General features: G+C 47.5%; 1 protein-coding gene across 13 annotated transcripts in view; it reads right to left on the bottom strand.

The window, feature by feature from the left end:
* RBFOX1 (RNA binding fox-1 homolog 1) overlaps positions 1 to 21,993 on the bottom strand; it is a 2,209,300-nt gene that overhangs the window by 1,842,342 nt on the left and 344,965 nt on the right. For all 13 annotated transcript variants that reach the window (XR_009497779.1, XM_059898915.1, XM_059898899.1 and 10 more), the window contains exon 3: positions 11,490 to 11,549. Coding sequence is in view for 11 of the 13 variants with exons in the window: in XM_059898899.1 (XP_059754882.1) it covers positions 11,490 to 11,549 (60 nt within the window). In the remaining 2 variants the exon portion in view is untranslated. The remainder of the gene's footprint in view (positions 1 to 11,489; positions 11,550 to 21,993) is intronic.

The following is a 21,993-nucleotide window of genomic DNA, read 5'->3' as shown; positions in this document are numbered from 1 at the left end:
CTCCGTGCCACTGAACTGAAATTGAGCAACATAATGTTTATGAAATCCCCGTGGACTCAGGGAGGAAAACCAGAAAGATGAAAGTTGCGTTGACAATACCCCCACCTGTCTGGAGCCCTCCTCAACAGTCCCTGGGGGACCTGGAGGGTGATGGAGTTTGTTTCTAATCTGTGCCCAAAATGGCTTTTTCCTTCTAGTTTAAAAATGTCTGCAGTCCCAGTTGTTGAAAGAAAAATGCAAGTCCCAGGCTGTGTGTAACAGAACAGGGTCCCCCACCCGACCCCACTTTCCAACCAAGAGGGGTGTTTGATAAGATAGAAAAGACACCTGGGGAGTGTGAGAATACACATGAGTGTTCCAAGAGAGGTGGCCAGTCTTAGCAAGGAAAAGGCTGGACTTTCTTCTCAGGGCCCCCAAGGGATATGACACTCCCTCCCACATCCCCACGAGGGGAAAACTGACGGGTGACTGGGACCCTAGAGGGTGGCGGCAAGATAAAAAGTCCAAGGGGACCCCAGATGAGGAGAATGGGAGATGAGAAAGATCAGAGAGAGGGACTTCTGAGGCCCACCAGTGAATCCACCCATCAAATGACAGCCGGGAAAAAAAATGCCACCCTCTTTGATTTGAGTAATAAAATAAGGATAAGGCATAGAAGCACGTGCGTATCAAGTACTCTTACAACCCCTCCACTCAGTGATGGACCCCGGCCCCACTAACACGACCCCAGCCTGGCCCCAGCACTGGAAGGCTTCCTTCCGCAAAATGATAGTCTGAACCAGTCCCATGAGCTGGACCTGATATTCTGGGGTCACTATCAGCTCACAGACATCTAGGAATGAAAATTCCTGATTGGGACATGCCTCCCTCATTCTCCCCCTGCCTCCTATTTTTAGACAACTTAACCTCAGCTTCTGGGAGTCCTATTCTGGGCTGTCACCAGGCTCCATCAGCAGCTGGGCAGACATAAAAGCATAAAATCAAGCAGAAGATCCTGTATGCATGGGGTGGGGTGGGGGTAATGCTGCAGCCCAAGTACAGAAATATCTACTTACTCCCCCTCTGCCAAAAATCCAGAAGGTTATGTTGGGGAATCCATCTTCAACTGTGCGATTGCAAGTGTAGTGCGGGCATATGTGTCAAGACTTTTGAAGCAAGTCCACCTGGATGGCAGGTAGACGTCCTCCTGGAGCCTGAGGAGATGACCACTGCCATGCCAACAGCTGTTTTTCCTTCTGTAGCCTCTGCAATTCTGCCCCCTACTCCAAGTGAGGCCCCTCAAAGGAGCCAGAGGGATCATCACAAAATGCATATTGGATCACCTCCCACAAAACCTTTCAAGGTTTTCCATTGCTTTGGGATAAAGACCAGTGTCTTCCCATGGCTGGGGAGCCCTGTGTGGGCTGACCCCTGTCCTGTCCATCCCTTTGGCCTCATCTGGGAAACAGCCACCCTGGCAGACCTCTGACAGTTCCTGGAAATAACCACGCCCCTCTGGCCACAGGGCCTTTGCACATACTGCCCTCTGTCTGAAAGGTTCTACTCCCTGCCTTTGTCCTGATCCTGTTCTCCTCCTTCAGAGTTCAGCTCATGAGCTCCCTCCTGGGGGGACCCCAGATATGCCCACCGTCTGGGCCGGGTTTCATTGTAACAGGCCCTCCCAGGGCAACATCCTCCATCTGTAGACATCCTTTACTGTTTATCTGCTTACTCTGTCTCTCCAACTAGACTGTATGCTTCAGGAGGGCAGGCCTTGGCATGTCTTGGCTGATGACTACAGCCTGAGCAGCTACACAGGGCCTGACACATGGTGGTGCCCAAAACTGGGTGGATGAATGGATGGATGAATGGGTGGATGGATGGATCACTGGTTTTTGTTGACAGTGGTTTCTGAGATTTGTCGTTTTTATCAGCTAAAAGAAGCTGAAGACATCAAAATCCAAAGCAAAGGCTACTGAAGGGTGAGAAAAGCCAAAGTAGGAGCCAAAGAAGGCAAGAGCAATAATGCCGGTGTGGAGGCAAGCGCACCAATTCATTCATTTATTCATTCATTAATTCATTCACTCATTCACTCACTCAGAATGTGCTAGGCTCCTCCAACATGCAGGCACTGGGATGATGCTGGGTTGCAGTGAGCTACTGGGGCCCACCTTGTGGACCAGGGTTTGGTTCCAAGTCATGGGGTCTCACCTGGTTTGGTCACCCACTGGCCTGGGGTAGCCCTGGGTCAACCTTGGCCAAACATCTCCTGATGTGTGACACCTGCCAACCTTCCAGGAGGGTACTGCCCTTTGTCCCCACATGAAGGAAGTATAACCTTGGTGGGCAAAAGCCTGGAGGCTGACCTCCCCTCAGCCTCCAGCAGGCTGACTTCTCTCCAGAGTGGAGCACCCAACATTCACATTCCACTCCCGTCTCAGACAAGCGACAACGGAGGACAGAAGTTGGCTGGGAATGGGAGAGACTGATGGCATATTGGAAATTCACATTTTAAAATACAGCTCTCCCTTCTGTAAATGAGATCATATCTACCGATTCGGGTAATGAACCATCTAACTTAAATTCAAGCCTCAGGCTGGGAGCAAGGGTCCAGACATGGTCCAGCCTGTTCCAGGTGGTCCAGCCCATTTCACAATGCACATCACAGAGCCTCTCCCCTCCCTCCAGTCATTTTATTTCTTAGCAAAATCATTACTGAGAATATTGAACTACCTTACAGAGACATATTTACTTCCCTTATCTTCCCTCTGTCTCTCTTGATTAAAAGCTATGTGTGATATTTGTAGTTACCAAACATCAATATTTGGCATGGATTTGCTGGATGGAGATGGTGGAAAGAAAGGAATCTGACCATTTCTATAAAGGGGAAAACCTTGAGCAAACAGACTGCATTTCTTATCAGGGGCACTAAAGAGGAGAGACTCATTTCAGAAGCGACCAGCCGGACTGCACCCCAGCAGGCTTCGTGACACCAATGATCAGGGCTCAAAATTAGATTCCAGATTTCATCCGGAAGGCCAGCTACCTTCAGAGGGTAGGGGAAGGGGGTGAGAATTATGCAGCCTGCCTGACAACTATTAGAGCTGGCTGAGATTGCAGTCCTCTTCCCCAAAAGCTAAGTCCAGCAATTAAAGTGGGCAGAGCTGAAAATAACAGCAACAATAATAATAATATGAGTTAACCCTTCCCTGGTGCCCGCCCCTAAGGCTTTACCTATATTAACTCACTTAATCCTCACAACAACCTGATTTATCAACTCCAGACATGGAGTGTGGTGCAGAGAGGTCCAGCCGCTTGCCCAGTCTTACACCTGGAGTTAGTGGCAGAGCTAGAAGTCAGTGCCTGCAGCCTGGCTCCCGAGTCTGTGCACGTAACCATTCCGCCATCCTGCCCTCTGTCTCGCAGCCATTCCTGGACCCCAGCATCTCCATGGCAGAGCACAGTTGCCCAGAATCCATAGTACACAATGCTGGTTTAAGAGCTCCTGCTGTTCTGGAAGCAGAGTCCTTGCTTTAAGCCCCCCACCATCACTGACTCCCTGAATGGCCTTCACCAAGTCAGCAGAGACTCAGTGTGTCCCTCTGTGAATCGAGGGGGATAATGACCACATCTGCCACTCTGGAGCATTATGACGAATCACAACATACTCTTTCAAAGGGCTTAGCAGGCAAGTGGATTCATATTCATTGATGGTGGGAATGGTCATTTGTACAACTGCTTCGGAAAAGTTTGGGGTAGTATCCACTAAAACTAAACATGTATCTGTTCTGCGACCAAATATACCCTGTGGTGGATTCCCAAGAGAAATGGGTGTATATGTCCATCAAACAGCAGGTACACGAGTGTGCAGAGCCCCAGACCGAGAACAACTGCTCATCAGTGGGAGAGTGAATGAAATAATTACGGTATAAGCAAATGATGAAGTACTACTCAACAATTTTACAAAGAACAACTACTGATACATGCAGTAACGTCACTGAATCTCCCAGCGATGATGTTGAAGGAAAGAAGGTATATGCATATATACTGCAGGGGTCCATTTATATGAAGTTCACAAATGAGCAAAATCAACCTTTGGTGATAAAAATCAGGAGGATAGCTGGTGAGAGGTAGTCCTGACTTGGACGAGGCACATGGGAGCCTTTGGGGGTGCCCCGAATCAGTAAAACTGATTCTGCCACTCACTCATTCATTTCAGCAGCAAGCATTTATTGAGCACCCACTGTCTTTTAGACCCTCCCTCAGGAGGTGGGGAGAAAGCTCGTTCCCAACCAGAAGTGCGACGCTCGCACTGGAAACCTATCAGGATCCCTGCGTCTCCAGGGGACACAGCCATCCTCAGGGATTTGGGAACATCGCCGAAGAGATTCCCCCCTTTTATCTGGCAGCAAGCGGTGGAGAGAAATGGCATGGCTGCTCATCAGAGCAGCAGACCTCTGCACTCGCTGTGCCCGAGGTCGTGAGCACCACTTAGCATTTCATCCTGGCAAGCCTGGCTTGCTTTCATCAGAACCACGTGGCCAAGATCATGTGCGACATTCTGAAGGGAAAGCATTTAAGCCTCCATGTCTCACTGCCCCGAGCATCAGCTTTGTCCTTCCGCTCTTAATGCTGTTATCTCGTCCTCACACTTGGTGTGCTGCCGAGCAGACGCTATGGAAAGACGTATTAGCTATGAGAAGCAGAGCGTGCCTGGAAGCCTGGGTGTCAAGCCGGTGACACCTCTGCCCCGGAGGCCAGCTCCGGTGGGGTGCAGGAGGGAAGAATGCCTGAGGAGGACCAAGGCTTCCTCCAGGTCCGCGGCTCCCAAGCCAGGTCCCAGGGAGCTCTTTCTAAGATGCAAATCAGATCAAGACAATCATGAGCTTAAAACTCTCCAGGGACCCCACACCAACAACATCAAAAACCCAACTCCTTGCCCACCGTGGAGCACAGGGGTGTGCTCGCCCCTCCTGTTCATCTCCAACAGCCCCTCCTCCAGAACCTAAGCCAGACTGAAGCTCATGCCCACGCTGCCCCTCTGTGTCACCTCTGCCAGGAAGCCTTCTCTGACTGCCTATTTGTGCCACTACCAAATTTTGTATTCTGCCTCCACTGAGGAGCAATCAGATCGTGCCTCGATTATGGGTTTCTTTGTATTCATTGTTGCCTTCCCTCATAGACTGCAAGCCCTTGGAAGGCAGGGTCTGGGTCTCTTTCATCTTTGTACCTTCGGACTCTTAGCACCGACTGCAACAGAGTTTGTTTAAGGGGAGGGGAGTGGAGGAAGGGATAGACGATGAGAAGGGGAGGTAAGCAAGAGAGCAGGTGAGGAAGGAAGGGGGAGTGGAGGGCGGAGGGCATCTAGTGGATGGAGAAACTCAGTGCAGCCAGAGAGACTTAGGAAGAATTTGGGGGCAAGGTTTTTCTGATGGATCTTGATGGACGGTGAGGAATCCGGACAGTTAGATTTGGCGGTGGGGGTGACCTCGAGCAGAGGGGATAAACTGAGCCAGGGTCCACAGTCAGGGAAGATGGCGCATGGAGACGGGAGGACCCAGGCTGGAGGAGTGGCAGGATGGGGCCCAAGCCCAACTTGGAATCGGAGGAGTTTGTACTGTATTCACACATCCCATGGAGCTACTGAAACATGATGAAAAGGAGAGAATCCTGGTCAAACAAGTGAGGCTGACCAGTTGGAGAGGGAAGAGCTGGAAGTGGAGGACTGGTTAGAGCTGGTTATAAAATCCAGACGCAATGTAAGGAAGGCATGGACCAGAGCAGTGGGCCCAGTAGGGATGTACTGAGGGGAGAATGGATAAGCTTTGCTGACTTCAGATGGGGAGTAAGAGAGGGAAATGCCAAGGATGCCAGGGGACAGGAGGGTGGCAATGCCTTTGAATGTACAGGAAGAGAACCAACAGGGGAGGCAGACAGCCAGGCAGCTCCGAGTCGGCTGCTGTGAGTCTCCAGGAGCCACCCGGCATTGGCATGGCACCTGTGCTGCCACTCCCCCCTAATTACCAGTCATTATAATCGAAGGTGCCACTCCTTTCTGCTGAGGACAGGAGTGGCCTTAGCTCCACGCCCATTGACTGGCATCTATAAATGGGGTGTTACCTGTCTCCCATACCTGGGCACAGGCACCACAACGGGGGATCAGGGGGTGGAGAGCTGAAAGAGCCTGGTGGACCCACACTTTACAGATGAGCTGGTCGCAGAACCGGGGATGAAATCCAACACCAAAGCTCTTTCTTGTATGTCCTGCTGCCTCTTGGAATGTAAAACAGGGCAAAGGCCTGTTAGCACTAACAGTAACTATGAACCAGAGAAGAAATGACCAACTAACCTGCCTCACGAAGAAACTGGCTCCTTTTCTTTCTTTCTTCTAGAATCTGGCGTCAAACCTTGGTCAACTCCCAGCAGAATAAAGGCTGGGCAAGCGGGTATGGGTGTAAAAGGGAATGGGATCACGTTTTCTTCCCAGAGCTTCACATCCATCCCTCTAAACAACACAGATCACTTTTGCTAAATTCCAAAAGGTGGCAGCATTCCATTAAATATTCATTTGCTGCTGAGGCTGCAGCAGGGAGCCTCCCACATAATTAACATGGGGAGGAAGTTAAGACACCCAGATGGCTAGGTGGCAGAGGTCAGGATGACTGGAGGGTCCAGCACTCATGGGGGACTGTGAGCCCTCTCCTGGGGGAGGAAGGGAGGATACTGGACGGAAAGACCCTGCACCCCAAGACAAGGAGAACTTTACGCTCATCTTAGGACTCTCATAGCACAGAATCAGTGGTGGTCAGACCCCAGGGTTGCCCCCTGTTCACACCACTTATAATCCCCTCCACTAGAGTGTGGGCAGGACCTGTGACTTGCTTCTAATCAACAGCAAAGGTGATGGGATACCACTCGCATGATTCCGTTAGGATGTATAGACCTAAGGCTCCGATTTGCTAGTGTGCCCTACAGAGACTCTCCCACTTGCCATGAGCAGGGAGCTGCCCATGAGAGGGCCAGGTGGAGGGGCACTGAGGGCTGCCTCTAGGAGCAGAGGTCCACCGCCCTCCATCCACAAGGGACAGAATTCTCCCAACAACAGTGAGACCCCAGCCCTGGCTGACACCTTGATTGCAGCCTCATGAGACCCTAAGCAGAGGACCCAGCCACGCCAGGCCTGGGCCTTGGACACATGTTAACTGTGAGATAATAAACAGATGTTTTAAGCTGTTAAGTTTCTGGTGATTTTTTATGTAACAAAAGAAAGTGAATACAGTATATGTCTGTTACAGAAATGTATAGGAGTTATGAAAGATGGCTCTGGAATGAGGCAAAACAAAGTAGAAATTTGGATTCTGCTACTTAACTGCATTATGTCTCCAGGATAATCGAGAAAGAGAGAAAAATGCGAGCAGAATGTTATTTGTGCTCAGCAGTGTCACCTCCATCTGCTTTAGGAGGCATTCACTCCAGAGCGAACCCCCAAATTGAGTGTGGATCTGTCTCATTTCCTAAGCGACTCTCACCACATGACCGTTTGACTGCAGTGACCCCGATGCTTAAAGACAGGCATATGCCAGGCATCCCGTGTGATGACCTCAACACAGGCACTTCACCTAGTGCCTAAGCAAAGACTCCGGTCTGTTCTACTGTTCGAGGAAAGCATGGCTGTCTCAGATGTGTGGAGGGGCAGAAAGGCTGGTCTCAGCCCGACATCGTCCTATGGGATCTTTAGCAGGTAACTTTGACCAGGTGTGATTTTTGCCTTACTTGCTGACTCTAGACTCAACCCCACATCTAAGATGTTCCCAGAAATGCTCCCTGAACCACCAAACAGAACCAGGTGGCCTTATGCTCAGTTCAGGAAACAGCCCAATCTAGGTTCAAATTCCAGATCCAATACCCATTAGCTGTAAGACTCAGTAAGTCACTCTCTGCTGAGCCTCAGTTTCCTCACCTGTGAAATGGGGTTAGGGATAGTTCCTCCCTCACTGGACTGCTCCAGGGATAGATGAGATAATACATTTGAAATACCGAGCACAATGCCAGGTACTTCCTAGGTGCCTAATAATGCTAGTGATCATTATTATTTCCTTATTCTGGGTGCAAGTGAGTGGCATCTAATGTGTCCAGGAAAGGCCCTTTCTGGAAGACAGCACTAAAGTGGAAAGCTGGGGTCAGCAATTGCAGAGCTGGCTAGCACCACAGGGCAGTGAGTGGAAAGGTGCCAGGGCCGGAGGCATCCTGCCTCCTGGGGCAGTCAAGGACGAAAAAGTCTGTCTTTGGGCCCTGGTTCAGTCTGGTAAACCTCATTTTCACCCCTCCAAGGGGAATGCAGCATTTCTATGACAACTGAGAAACTTTACTAAAATGCCATCAGCTGTCCTGGAAATCTCCCTTAACAGCCCAGAACTCACTGCTTAATTTCAAAAATAGTCATTATCAATATTATTATTATTATTTCTACTATCAAGGAAAACAATCGCTTAATGTAAAAAAAAAAGAAATAAAATCTGAAGAGTCAAAAAAAGTGCAAAAACCACCATTTAGTTGAATTTCCCATCTGCCTTTCTGACATCTCTCTCTGCTTTTCAGAGAAAATTAATATATGAATATGATTGCACATAATTGGAATCATATGATATATGCTGTATTTCTCACTCCACAATATGTCATGAGCATCTTTCCAAGTCAATAAATATAAATCCTCACCATGAAATCCTAGCAGCAGCTTAGAATTAGACTTTATGGATGCACATAATTTACTTAAATAATTCCTTATTGGTGGATATTGAAGGTATATCTTTTTATTATTATTTTTGCTAATACAATCATCCCTCAACAAATACACAAACACAGCTTCTCACACTCGTATAATCATCTCCAAGGTGTAAATTCCTAGAAAGGTGATTACTTGGATCAAAGAGTGAACACATTTTGCACATTGAGACATGTGAGATAAACTGCCACCCAGAATGGTTGGTTCACCATATGCTGCCACCAATGGAGGTCACACAAATGACTGCTGCTACCTATGACATGTTGGGTTGGGAGGCTGACCTGTGGATTCCAGCCAGAAGGACCCAGACCAGGGTACTGTGAAGGTCAAATTGGGGAAGGACGGGAGGGTTAGGGTCTTCTGATGTTGACAGCTTGAATCTCAGGAAACCTCTAAAAGTCTGCAGCCTCCAGGGGGAATCAAGCAGGATAGTATCTTTGCTTCCAGTAAAAAGAACCCGTCAGACTTCATGAGGTGAGGTTGGTGGTTGGGGAATCCCTAACCCAACCCAAGAAAGCAGAAAATCCAGGGGGTGGTCTTCTAAGCTCATGGAAAATGGAGATCTCAGCCACCACTGGTCTTACTGTGAACAGTGAGCATAGGAGGTGGAGAGTTTTCTCCACTCTTTTCCAACTACTTTCTCCTTAAAAGCTTCGGCACTGCACCCCCAACTGCAAGACTCTTTGGTGAGTCACTTTCCTGCTTCAGGCTTCATTTTCCCATCTGCTAAATGTGTTTAGGATCTTTACGTTTTCTTTTCATAGACTTGGTGTGAGGTTACAAGAATCCTGTGTGCAACCATAAGACGTGGTTATTTTAAGATTATGAAAAGTGTGGTAGCCAACCTCCAAAGTGGCCCCCAGTAATACATCAGAGGTGACAGCATGTGACTCCCAAGGACAGGTCACAAAAGGCATCGTGGCTTCTGCCTTGCTCTCTCTCAGATTTCTCACCCTGGGGGAATCCACCAGCCATGTGATAAGGACACCCAAGCAGCGTTATGGAGACGTCCACACGGGGGAACTGAGGCCAGCTGACAGTAATGATCTAAGCCATCTTGGAAGTGGATCCTCTAGCCTCAGTCAGGCCTTCAGATGATGGCAGCCCCAGCTCATGAGAAACCATGAGCCAGAACCACCCATCAAAGCCAGATTCCTGACCCACAGGTACTGTGAGATCATAAATGTTTGTCCTTGTACCTGGACTGAGGCCCTGGGTTATTTTTTTATGTGGCAAGAGGTAACTAACACACTTTCCTGCTCCATTAACCATCTTCGCATCCACAAGATGGGGAGACAATTTCACAAACTTGGGGTGAAGCCAGAAGACTGTGCCCCAGTGATGGAGTGGGTCAGAGGGTGGATCCAGGCTCTGTGCTCTGGGGTACATTTACTGCACTTGAGTTTTGGTTTCCTCATCTGTACAATGAAGACAGAGACAGCACTTACCTTACGGGGTTGGTGAGCGGACTTAGCGAGAACAAAGAAGAAATGACTGGTCAACTGCAACGTGGGACAAGAAAGTCAGTTGTGTGGTTGTCATCTCTTATCATCTTTCCTCCTCTTCCTCTTCCTCTCAGCATCTCAGATAAATTCTTCTTTCAGGTGATCCAGCAATGAGGTTTATTATAAAAAAATCCAACCTCAAAAGTCTTTTAGGGGGAATAGACAAAGGCCAAAAGGTGGGACCTTGGAGAGTCCAGCTTTGTACAAAGTATCAGCATGATTGGGGCATAAGAGGGAAGCATTCCAAATCAGAGCACACACACAGACAGTGCCCAGAGCCATGCAAACATCTCTGATAAAAGAATCTATTCTCAGCCATTCACTTATCACTACCACAATGTCTTGCCATAATCTGCATTGTTATTCCTTCCATACTCGTATTTCCTGTACTATTTTTTTTCTTTAAGTCAACTCACCTTTTTCTCACTTAAATATTTTCAAAAGATATTTCAGATCACTACCATAAATAGAAAGCCAGTATCACTTGCTATAAAGAGAAGATCATCATAAAACCAAATAATAATGATCAATACAAAACAACAACAACAAAAGTCCGTGTGACCCTTGAAATCATCTCAGGGTCCCCACCAGTACACAAGCAGACCGCACTTGGGGAATGCACCACACAGTTAAACATCCTGGAGAGGCTGGGCAGGAGTGATTTGGGGACAGTAAGTGCAGGGAGCATCTCTGCCGCTGTACACCTGGATGTCAGCTGGGGGGTGCACAGGATCCACATCTGGCACCATCCACAGTCACACGCCCTGAAGACCCAAGTCCACCGCCACCATGTGGGGCCCCAAAGCGCTCAGTTAGCATCCCTATCTTTACCGTGGGGACAAGCAAATGACGTTAAACTTCCTTCCTACTTTCCCAGCACCGTGGGGTCCATCCTCATATCAAGAAGTAAAGAGATTAGCCTGTGGCCCCTCCCCCAGTCGCTGCTCCTCTAGATGCTCCCCAGTGGACCTGGCCCTCCTCAGAGGGAGGTCCTCATCTTTCACATCATGTACCGCAGCTGAGACTCTGGCCCCAGGTGTTTCCTAATAGAAATTCTGCGAGTGCCTGGGAACCTTTATTCCCTCAAACCCAGTTACTTCTCCAGCAAGATGAGTTTCAGGTAAAAACCACTCCCGGTGATTGATGACGGCGACCAAGGAGGCGAAAAAGGATGCAAAAGCAGTTTCAAACTCTAATCTGTTCAGCAAAGTGCTTCTACTTACTGAGTCTTGTGGACTGTTCTTGGCACTGGAGAGGAGGGCTGAATTTTCAGATGTGTAGTCCTGTCAAAAACAGAGACAAAAATAGGTTGGGGGGCCAGGTTGAGGAACAAAATTCTGATTTGGAGTAACCCAGTTTAGCATGATACCTGAGTCCCTCACCACACTGAGCCACCGAGGCACTCGCCCTGCCCCCTCTGTCCCCCCTCTCCTGGAGGGGGTCTAGAGCCAAGCTGCCCCATACAGCAGCCACTAGCCACATAGGGTTATTCTGAACTGAAATGTGCTGGAAGTACAAATTACACACTGGATTTTGAGACACCAACGAGAAAAAAAAAAGAAATGTAAAATATCCTATGAATATTAATATCTCATTAATATTTTTATATCAATTACATGTTAGAATGATAATATTTAATAATACATAAAATAAAGCACATTAGTATATTTAAATATATAAATATATTATGAATATTTAAAATAAAATATATTGTTACAATTAATTTCATCTGTTTCTTTTTACTTTTTAATGTGGCTACTAGAAACATTTAAATTGCATACGTGGCTCTCATGACATCTCTGTTAGGCAGTGCTGGTCTAGATTTTTCTGAGTGTGGACACTCCATCCTAGCCTGAGGATACAGGTGGTCCCGCGAGACCCACACCCAGTCGCTCTGTTCCTTTCCACTGTTTCACGCCGGTGACAGCTCATGTTTATGGAGCACCTGGGATGCTGTGTGCTTAGTGATCTTCAAGCATTTTCTTCTTTAACCCTCACAAGGACATAAGAAGGAGGTTTTGATCTCAGCCCCATTTTACAGGTGGAGAAGCACAGAGAGGCTGAGAACTCATCCAAAGTAACTCAGCAGGGATGCTGCAGAGCCAGGGCTTGAACCACGGTTGGGTGTTGATTTAATCACTGTGGTCACATTCTACCCCTGATGCCTTTATCCACTTCTCCGTGATGCTCACCAAATGGGAGCCTGCCATAGCCAGTCACCATCCAAGTCTGGGTAGCGGGCCCCCCAGAAGATGCCAGCAGTGCCTGAAGCTCCAAATTTTCATTTAAGTCATCGGGGGTTTACCTCAAGTCACGCCTTAAACCTCCTGGGCAGAGAGAGGAGCGTGTGTATCTGTGGGGGTGTGTGTGTGTGTGCACGTGTGTTCATGCACGGAAGAGATCAAAATATAGACTGAGACACAGAGATCAGAAGAGACAGAGAGAAGGAACGGACCAGCCACAGTTCTTCACACCCACCCACACAGTCCTGAGAGCGCCGCTTCTGTAAATGGTTCTGAACTTGCAAGGAGAAGACAGACACTACTTCTCATTTCCCTTTTTGCAGTTTTCCCATAGTCAATGGTCACAGAAAAAGCTGACAACAGAAAATCAAACTTGTGTTTGCGCCTCTCCTCCCTCTACACAGAGATTGGCCCTCATGCCACCCCCCAGGTTACAAAAATGAATTAATGAATTAAGGAAAGAAGGAAGGGAGGGAGGGATGGACTTAAATCATAGGCCCCCATCCAGCAACTGCCCAAAGCAGCAGCCTGAGCAGGAGACAAGGGGGAGGATGTTGCCGAAGGGGTGATGTTTCTGACGGATACACTGATTCTCCTTTGACAGGTGTCCTTTGGCCTGAGAATGGCTGGTTTTGGTTGCTTCCTTCTTGGCCTCGTTTTATAAATGAGCCAACTAAAAGCCATGCTTGAGTGATGAGTTCAGCCCAACGGCAGATCTCAACCATCAGACAAGATCCGAGTGTAACAGATCCCCTGGGACCCCTGTCTCCTGTGCCATCCCTGCAGCCACAGCTGTGCAAGGTGACCCATCCCTCTGCCCACTTCTCGCTAGTCTAGGGATGCACAGCTGCCCAAGCAGCACCAGTCACAGGCTCTCTCTCAGGAACAGGAACCAAGATGGAAACGGTCGCTGGGCCAGTGGTCCAAGGCACTGTCATTCAAAGCCAGTGGGTTCATGGCAACCACTAGCTCTGGAAAGATGAACTTGGGGTTAAGACAAAATTAAGAGCCTTCCAGAGGAAGCAGGTTGTAAAAGAAGGGGAGAGAAACCCCAGGTGAGCTGTCCCTCTCACAGTGGCCAGCATCCCTGGGCCTGGAACGAGACAACTTACTTATACCCAAGTATGATCAAGTATGATTTTACTGGGAGCCTCAGCACCCAAGAAACTCCTATCCAGCTGCCCCTGTAGAGCCTCTCCCTTCTCTCTGCCCCATCCTCACTTCCCACTCTCTTCCACCAGCCGGGGGCCTACCCTCCCCACATGCCTGAGCCTGGGGTCCCAGAGGCCCGGGCTCTACTCAACTGACTCCCCCTCACTGTGCCCTACTTCCTTCTCAGGTCAATTAGCAGGAGCAGAGGAGTCTTCACCCCAAGGAGATGGAGGTGGTACCAACTCAAACTGCCATCCTCCGAAGACTCCTTCTGCCCTGCCCACCTCTTACAGACCTTCTCACATCTGTAATGGTTCACGCTCCTGCCCACACTGGCAGCCCCCACCCTGCTTAGCACAGTCCCTGTGTGATCCTGGGCAAAGCAGCTGGCTGTGCACCAAGCCCCTGTGTCCCTGTTTCCCTCCTTACCTTGAAAACAGTGAGAAGCACAGACATAGGTTCTATGCCAGATTGGAGAGACAGAGACGAGATAAGAGATGTTGTCTCTCAAAGAGAGGGGGAGGCAGCAGCTGTCTGACACTGTTCTCGTTCCCAGAAAGCCTCGCTCGTCCCTCTCAGTCCTTACTACAAACATCCACAGCTTCCGACTCAAGCTGGTCCATCCTCGTGTGATTTTTCAGAAGGAGAGAGAAGATGTGACTGCCTCCCCTTCGTGGGTCACAGACCAGCCCCTAAACTGGTTGTCTCCCTGGGTGTCGCCCCCTTTCTTCCCTTTGCCCCGAGTGCAGCTGCCCCCTTCCCTGGGCCTCACCCCCTCCTTGGAAGTCTAGTACTCTGCCCTTGGAATTATTGCCCTTTTGTGACGCGGTTTACAGCTTTCAGAAGCTTGGGTACAAATCACCAGCAGTGGGGACTGAGCCAGTTTAAACAATGACCAAGGCAGAGAGCCTGTGGGACCATGAAGCATCACCCTCTCAGGGATTTGGCATGAATTGGTGTGACTGAACTGCCTGGAGAGCAGTGGTGGGCAGCGTTAGAATGTGACATTCCCTGCACAAAAATGAACTTTAAAGGGTTTATCCTTCAGGTTAACAGAAGGCCAAGACCATGACTAGTTAAAGCCTCCTGAGTAATGGACAGAAGGTGAGGGGTCAGGGCCATGGTGGGGTCCCAGGGATGGAGCCAGTAAAGACCTGCAGGGATCCCGGCTGTGAAAGACAGGTGGGGTCAGCTCTCCAAACGTCTGCTACCCTGTCTCATTACACCCTAAAACACCCTGACCACGATTGCTCCTTGAAAAGTCTGGATGCCAAGAGAAACAGGGTGGGTTGAGGAGCCTGTGAGGCCAGATCATGGCCCCTAGGTGATCCCAGACAACACACATTTTCACCACCCCACAAAGACTGCATTTTCCAAAGCAAAAAAATCAAAATAACACCTTAATTTGTGGACAAATTAAAGGACATAACGTACTCAATCCAATCATGTAGGTTTTTATCAACTCAGAGTGGTGAACACCTTTCTCATTACAACCCAAAACCCATAAAATTAAAAACTCTGAACAAAATAGTTTTATGCATGAAAAATAATACCATAAAATAAAAGACAACAAGTGATAATATAAAAAAATTATAACTCAAAGGAAAAAACAATCAAAGGAGATGTACAGCCAATTCACAAAGGATGTGGTGGTACAAATGTCTGTCACTGACATTATGAGATCCTTGACTTCACACATAATAAACAAAATGCAAATTAGGATGATGTATCATTTGTTTTACTGAGATTAGCAAAGATAAAATTTCGATAAAGTATCAAGCTCGTAAGAGTGTAGAGCAACAGGTATTCTTATACATAGTAGAATTACACATCAGGCAAAACTTTAAAAGTTGGTAATATTTAAACCAGCAATCCCATGTCTTGGAATCTCTGCTATAGAATGGCTGCACTTGTGGGAAATGCCCAATGCCAAGGATATTCGTTGAAGCAATTTTTTGTAATTACAAAGTATTGAGAGCAACATAAATTTCCATTATTCAGAGACCAAGTAACTAAGTTATGGTGCATCCAGACACCCCCAGTAAAGATAATGAGGTAGCTCAATACAGAATGATAGGGAAAAACAGTAAAATGCAGAGAGGTATGTATAGCATGCCACAATCTGTTCCCTGTTTTAAGAATATATGCATATGTATCACATGCATTGAAATCTCCAGAAGATAGATAAGAAACTGGCTTAAAAACAAAACAAAACAAAAAAAACGCTGATTGTGGAGAGAGGAACTAGTTGGCTGAGCAGGACGGAATAGGAGAGAAACTAATTTTATTCTTCTGACTCTTGAATTGTGTGCTCTGGCATGTATTATCAATTAGGATTTTTTTTTTTTTTTACTTTAAAATTTTAATTTTATTTTGAAAAGAAAATAATTTAAGGGAATAGCATGCAGCAATACTATCAGAGCCCTTTGGGTAGGGATTCATTTCTAACATTTTCTGAAAAGTAATTGAGCTTGCATGATGTGTCGAATGATCTGGGGTCATTTTGGAGGACAACAGCCCTGTCAGTGTGGTCTGAAGACAGGAATGTTGGCGTTGGGGGGGGATAGTTTAAAGGTTTTTTTAACCAGGAAATTCAAGTATGTGGCACACAAGCTACACTTCCCCATCCTGTTCCCAGGGCAAGCAGTACTAATCGAGTGCTGCATTTTCTTGCTGAGCCCAGATGCAGTCTCAGAATCCAACCCAACACACTCAGAAATGCTACCCCATCCATGCACACTGCCACGCCGGCTGGAATCAAACTCCATCCCTGGTAGGGCAGCCATAGGGCGAAGCCAGAAACCTGGAAGCAGGGTCTCTGCTCACATGGTTCCTCAGCAACCCAACCTGGGCCTGGGCGCAAGGTTATGTCACCAGCCTCTCAGCGCCCCGGTTCCCCCACAGGTGGGAGCGAGGCAGCCAGCTTCCCAAGGCCCATCTTCTGAAAATGTCATCTGGGCCCCACCTGCCATCCCTGAATCAAACCACCAGAGCCCTTCTGAGTAAACGCTGGTTAACCTTCAGTAAGGAACTCGGGCTCCTTCGTTTCCCCCAACTTAGAAAATTCCGTGTAAATGTCAGATTAAGCCCTTCAGGCCTCTGCTTTTAAAATGAGAGATAAAATTTAGCTCCCTATTCCCAGATGTTAAAATCTCTGCTTCTCCCCAGGGCAAAGAAATCAATGTGAGTAAGCTCCGTATTTTTTTCCCTTGGAACACAACCACTTCCAGCAATTTATTTGACTGGCTATGCCTTCTATTACCATGTAAATTGTTTCAGACTGCAGGAAAAAAAAAAAAGTATTAATCTCCTCTCAGTAAGTCATAAAATAAAGAAATCAATTTCAAGGTCAATTTAGCCCAAATAACACCTGCTGCCCTTTTTTGTAACCTGCAGACTCCTATGAAATGCTAGGCTGTTGTCCAAGGCATCAATATGCAGCTATGGAAAACTGGGTTTCACATCCCAGCAGCGCCAGGCGAGACCCTGGCCTCGTGGCCCAATGGTTCTGAGGGTGAATTTGGGAAGGATAGGGTAAACAGGACTCAGATAAACTATCCTCTGCAGGTCAGGGCAGGGGTGTGGAAGGAGGGCTGCAAAGGGGGTCAGGTAAAGTTGGGTTCCAGGAGGGAATCTGGCTGACCTGCTGTGTGACTCTGGGAAAGTCATTTAACCTCTCTGAGCTTCTGAATCTATATCTGTAAAATTACTTTTTAAAAACCTGAAAATAAAATGAGGGCTAGGTCATCTTATGGGACCCATCAACCCAGTCCATTGCGGACTTTATCAAAGGTTAGATGCTCAGGGTTTTGTAGTTACCCTTCATCAAGAGACACAGTAGCATAGCAATTAATGAAACAGGCTCTGGAGTGTGACTGCTGGCATCCAAACTGTCCCGATTTCATTTGTGAGCTACTTGATTTTGGACAAGATACTTAATTATTAGGCCCTGAGTTTCTTCATCTAGAAGTTGGGAATAACGACGTTACCCATTTCTAGAAAGAGAGAACTACCACACTTGTATCGTGGAGGAGAAAACTGGACTCAGGGTGTTGAGACTTGCCCAAGGTCACCCAACGTAGGACAGCAGCTCAGGTCTGAACCCTGGAACCCCTGCCCCAGGCCATCATGCCTCTTACATCCTGGCCCTGGAACACTGCCTCTTGGTTTACCTGGCCCCGTGGTGGATGAGGCACCAAATAAACCCCAGAACCTCAGGCAGGTGGTTGGAGCCCCCATAATTCTTTCTCTTGAAAACCCTGCGGGTGAACAAGGCTTCTCCATGGCACACGCCCATTCCCTCCACCACCCCGAAACCCCTCTCATGAAGAGGTCACAGAATGGGGTCAGCAGCTTCCCGTGGCTGGTCCAGAACCCAGGAGATGGGTAAGCCCATCGCTGGGACGTGTCCCAACAGGTTTCTTCCCACCCAGGTCCTGACCTTACCTGACCCACAGCCTCACATGGGATTCAGTTTTCAGCTACATCTAGGTGCCCGTAGGAGCCAGGATAGCCAAGAGGCACCAAACCATCCTCTCTTTGTTTCTGTATAAGCCAGCCCCACATTCCCACCTGCCCAACCAATCAGCTCCCAAGCGGTACCACTGAAATGTTTCCACCTGTGGGAAACCTGTCTCACTATGGCAACCCCGATGCTCATGCCTGAACTCAGATCACGTTCACTGCAGTGGCTCCAACTAAGTAGGGCCTCCCTGACTCCACTTTCCCCTACAGTCCATTCTCCACGCCAGAGGGATTGTCTTCAAGTGTAAATCGGTTTGTGTCACTCCCACTTAAACACCCTTCCAGTCTCCTCTGCCCACCCCCCGGCCAGGGTCACAGGAACCCTGCACAGTGTTGCTCATCGTTTACATGGGGACGCATCAAGGTCTGTCTCCTTAACAGGTCACTCCGTCATGGAGACACCGAACAGACCACACATGACAATGCTAGCCCTGGTGCAGCTACAGAAGAAGTGCCGGACCTCCTGGGTAGTAAGGCTAAAGAAACAAAACTCAGTTAACTGAGCATTTACCACGTGCTTCAATATATAATGGCACAGCTAGTTACCTGTTAGAAGCTGGAAGGGGACTTGGGCTCTGTACCACAGATCCCAGCCATTTTCTTTAAAAACAGTTTTATTGAGATATAATTCACATAACATACAATTTGCTCATTTAAAGTGTATGATTCAATGGTTTTTAGTATATTCACAGATACGTGCAACTATCATCACAGTCATTTTTAGAACATTTTCATCATCTCAAAAAGAAACCCTGTACCCTTCAGTTATCATCTGCTATCCCTCCATCACCCCCAGCCCTTGGCAACCACTGATCTACTTTCTGTCTCTATGGATTTCCCTAATCTGGACTTTCAAATAATGGAATCATACAATATGTGGCCTTTTGTGACTGGCATTGTGTTGTCAAGGTTGATTCAAGTTGTAGCATATATCAGAACTTCGTTCCTTTTTCATGGGTGAAAAATATTCCGTTGTATGGAGAGACCACATTTTGTTTATCTGCTAATCTGCTGATGGACATTTGGGTTGTTTCCACCTTTTGGCTATTATGAGTAATGCTGCTATAAACATTTGTGTACATGCTTTTATGTGGACATATGTTTCAACTCTCTTGGGTATACACCTAGGAGTACAATTGCTGAGTCATATGGTAACTCATATGGCAAAGCATAATGGTCATATGGTTTAATCATCTGAGGAACATTGTTTTCCAAAGCGGCTGCACCATTTTACATTCTCATCAACAGTGTATGAGGGTTCCAATTTCTCCACATTCTCATCAACACTTGTTATTACCTTTGTTTTTGATTATAGCCAACCTAGTGGGTGTGAAGTGGGGTCTCTTTGTGGTTTTGATTTGCATTTGCTTGATGACTGACAACGTTGAACATTTTTTCATATGCTTGTTGGCCATTTGTGTATCTTCCTCGGAGAATTGTCTATTCAGATCCTTTGCCCATTTTTAAATTGGGTTATTGTCTTCATATATTCTAGATACAAGTCCCTTAACAGAGAGATCATTGGCAAATATTTGGGGCTGTCCAGTCACTTCTGAAAAATGTCTTATACTAAAGTAGCCGGGGCTTGTCTGTTACAGGTAAGCAACCAATGGGGCAATGTCACAGCACCTCCTCAGAGCTTTCTGTCCTGGCTCCCTCTGAGGGTTAAGACCTGGACATACATTTTGGAGGCCACTATTCAACGTTTTCAACAGACAAACAGTCCTGTGCCAGGACTTGACCCCACACAAATCAAGCCAGGCTCTCTGGAGGTGAAGTGGGAGCTTCAGTAATTCTTAAATCTCCCCAGATGATGACAATATGCTGCCAGCCTGTGAACTATGGGTCTAAACCCAGAGCAGAGGATTTGGTGGTTCTGGAGGGGCTGTCCTTTGAGGAGTCAAAGTTACCCCATGGGGTGGCAGGACATGTGCAAGTAGCCGTGCCAGATTCCCAGTTGTGAGATTTTGTAGTTCTCATCTACCACAGCAGCTCCTAAACCTCTAACTGCTCTTTCCAGGGAGAAGCAAGTGTGTTGAGACATAGGAGATTCACAAAGAAAAAACCAGCTAAGTGCAGAGCATAGCCACAGACCCTAGACAATGTCTGCAAAGTTAAAAACAAACAAACAAACAGAGCCAAGTGGTGGAAACAACCCAAATGCCCATCAAGGAATGAATGGATAAACAAATGTGGTCCATCCATGCAATGGAATATTATTCAGCCATGAAAAGAAATGAAATTCTGATTCGTGCTACAATATGGGTGAACCTTGGAGATATTATACTGAGTGAAATAAGCCAGATACAAAGGCCACGTATTGTATGATTCCACTGATAAGAAAATGTCCAGAATAGGTGAATCTATAGAGACAGAAAGATAGGGGTTCTGAGGGGCTGGGAGGGGAAGGGGATAGGAAATAACTGCTTCATGGATACAGGGTTTTGTTTTGGGAGATGATTATGTTTTGGAACTCGATAGAGATGATGGTTGCACAATATTGTGAATGTACTAAATGCCACTGAGTTGTTCACTTCAAAATGATTAATTTTATGTTATGTAAATTTTACCTCTTTTCATTTCTTAATAAGAACCAAAAAAGTCCCAACAGACCCAGACGTCTCTCTTTTGCTGCCTTGACCATATTTCTTTTCAAATAAAAATAAATATATAAAAGCACACTTCTACATACATCTCTACAACCAAGAGAAGCTTTCTCTTCTATTAATCTCTAAAGCCATTAAAATTAATAGGATCTGTAACAGGAATGTCTAACAGACTTACCGACTCACTGAATCAAGAAACAAGCACGAGCAAGAACAGAACTGTGGTCCCCCCAACGCATGGAGAATTTCAGTCTCCTGTGAGCGAGTGAGGTGCGGGTAACTACAGCCCCCTCCTTGCCCATCTGTGGTGCAGGGATGGCCTCTGACCCCCGCGGGTACCTGACACTCAGGAGAGGACAGCCCACCTGCTCATGCTGCCATGTGAGGGGAGAGTTTGAAAGTAGAAGCTGGGGAGGAATGATAAAAATGAGTCTGGGAGAGAAGCAATGATTCATCAGCACGCCCTTGCGAGGAAACTTAAGGCATGATAAGTGTCCACTGGCACATGGGCCACAATATCTAATGAGATGAGGGGAGATGGGACATACAGAAGTCCCGGCAAAAATGCTGGGATATGCTGCGTGGAGATAAGGAGGGCATTAGTGATGCAAGATGAAACCCACACATATATCTGGCTCGAGATGCTGAACACAGCACTCAGGTTTTCCCAAGGACGGGAGCAGCAGGGGCACTGGTGAAGGAGACGTGGGTTCCTACAGGAGCTTTTGCAAAATGAAGTCAGGGAGAATGGCAAAACAAGTGAAGTGTTAAATAAATACTTCCTGAATGGACTCACTAGGGAGAACACTAAAATTAGGATGTCTGACAAGGGCTTTTTATCCAATCTGCCCAGGATTTCTTCAGGGTTCCTGAGAGAGACGTTGTCAGTAACCCACATGACATCATGGGCTATTTCTGCAGAAATGGGACAGTTGGGGCACGGAGCACTGGGCAGGCTGATTAGAGGGATGTGGACCGGACTCAGGGGAACCAGAGATGCCTAGGGCAGCCTGAGATCTCTGGGCCAAACCTGGAGGCAAGCCCCTGAGAAGGAAGAGGGCACCAGCCAGTGAACCACTACGTTACAGAAGTTAAGAAAGAGCGTGGCTCTCATTCAAGCACCCTGCTCTGTCTTTTAGTAGATGCATGACCTTGAACAGCTCTCTCCGTTTCCCTGAACCTTGGCTTTCCCATCTGTAGGA

The sequence above is a fragment of the Balaenoptera ricei genome, chromosome 15 (assembly GCF_028023285.1).
Source record: "Balaenoptera ricei isolate mBalRic1 chromosome 15, mBalRic1.hap2, whole genome shotgun sequence".
NCBI classification, from domain to species: domain Eukaryota; kingdom Metazoa; phylum Chordata; class Mammalia; order Artiodactyla; family Balaenopteridae; genus Balaenoptera; species Balaenoptera ricei.
Note: the sequence above shows the minus strand (reverse complement) of the source record. Positions and strands in the feature narration are given on the sequence as shown.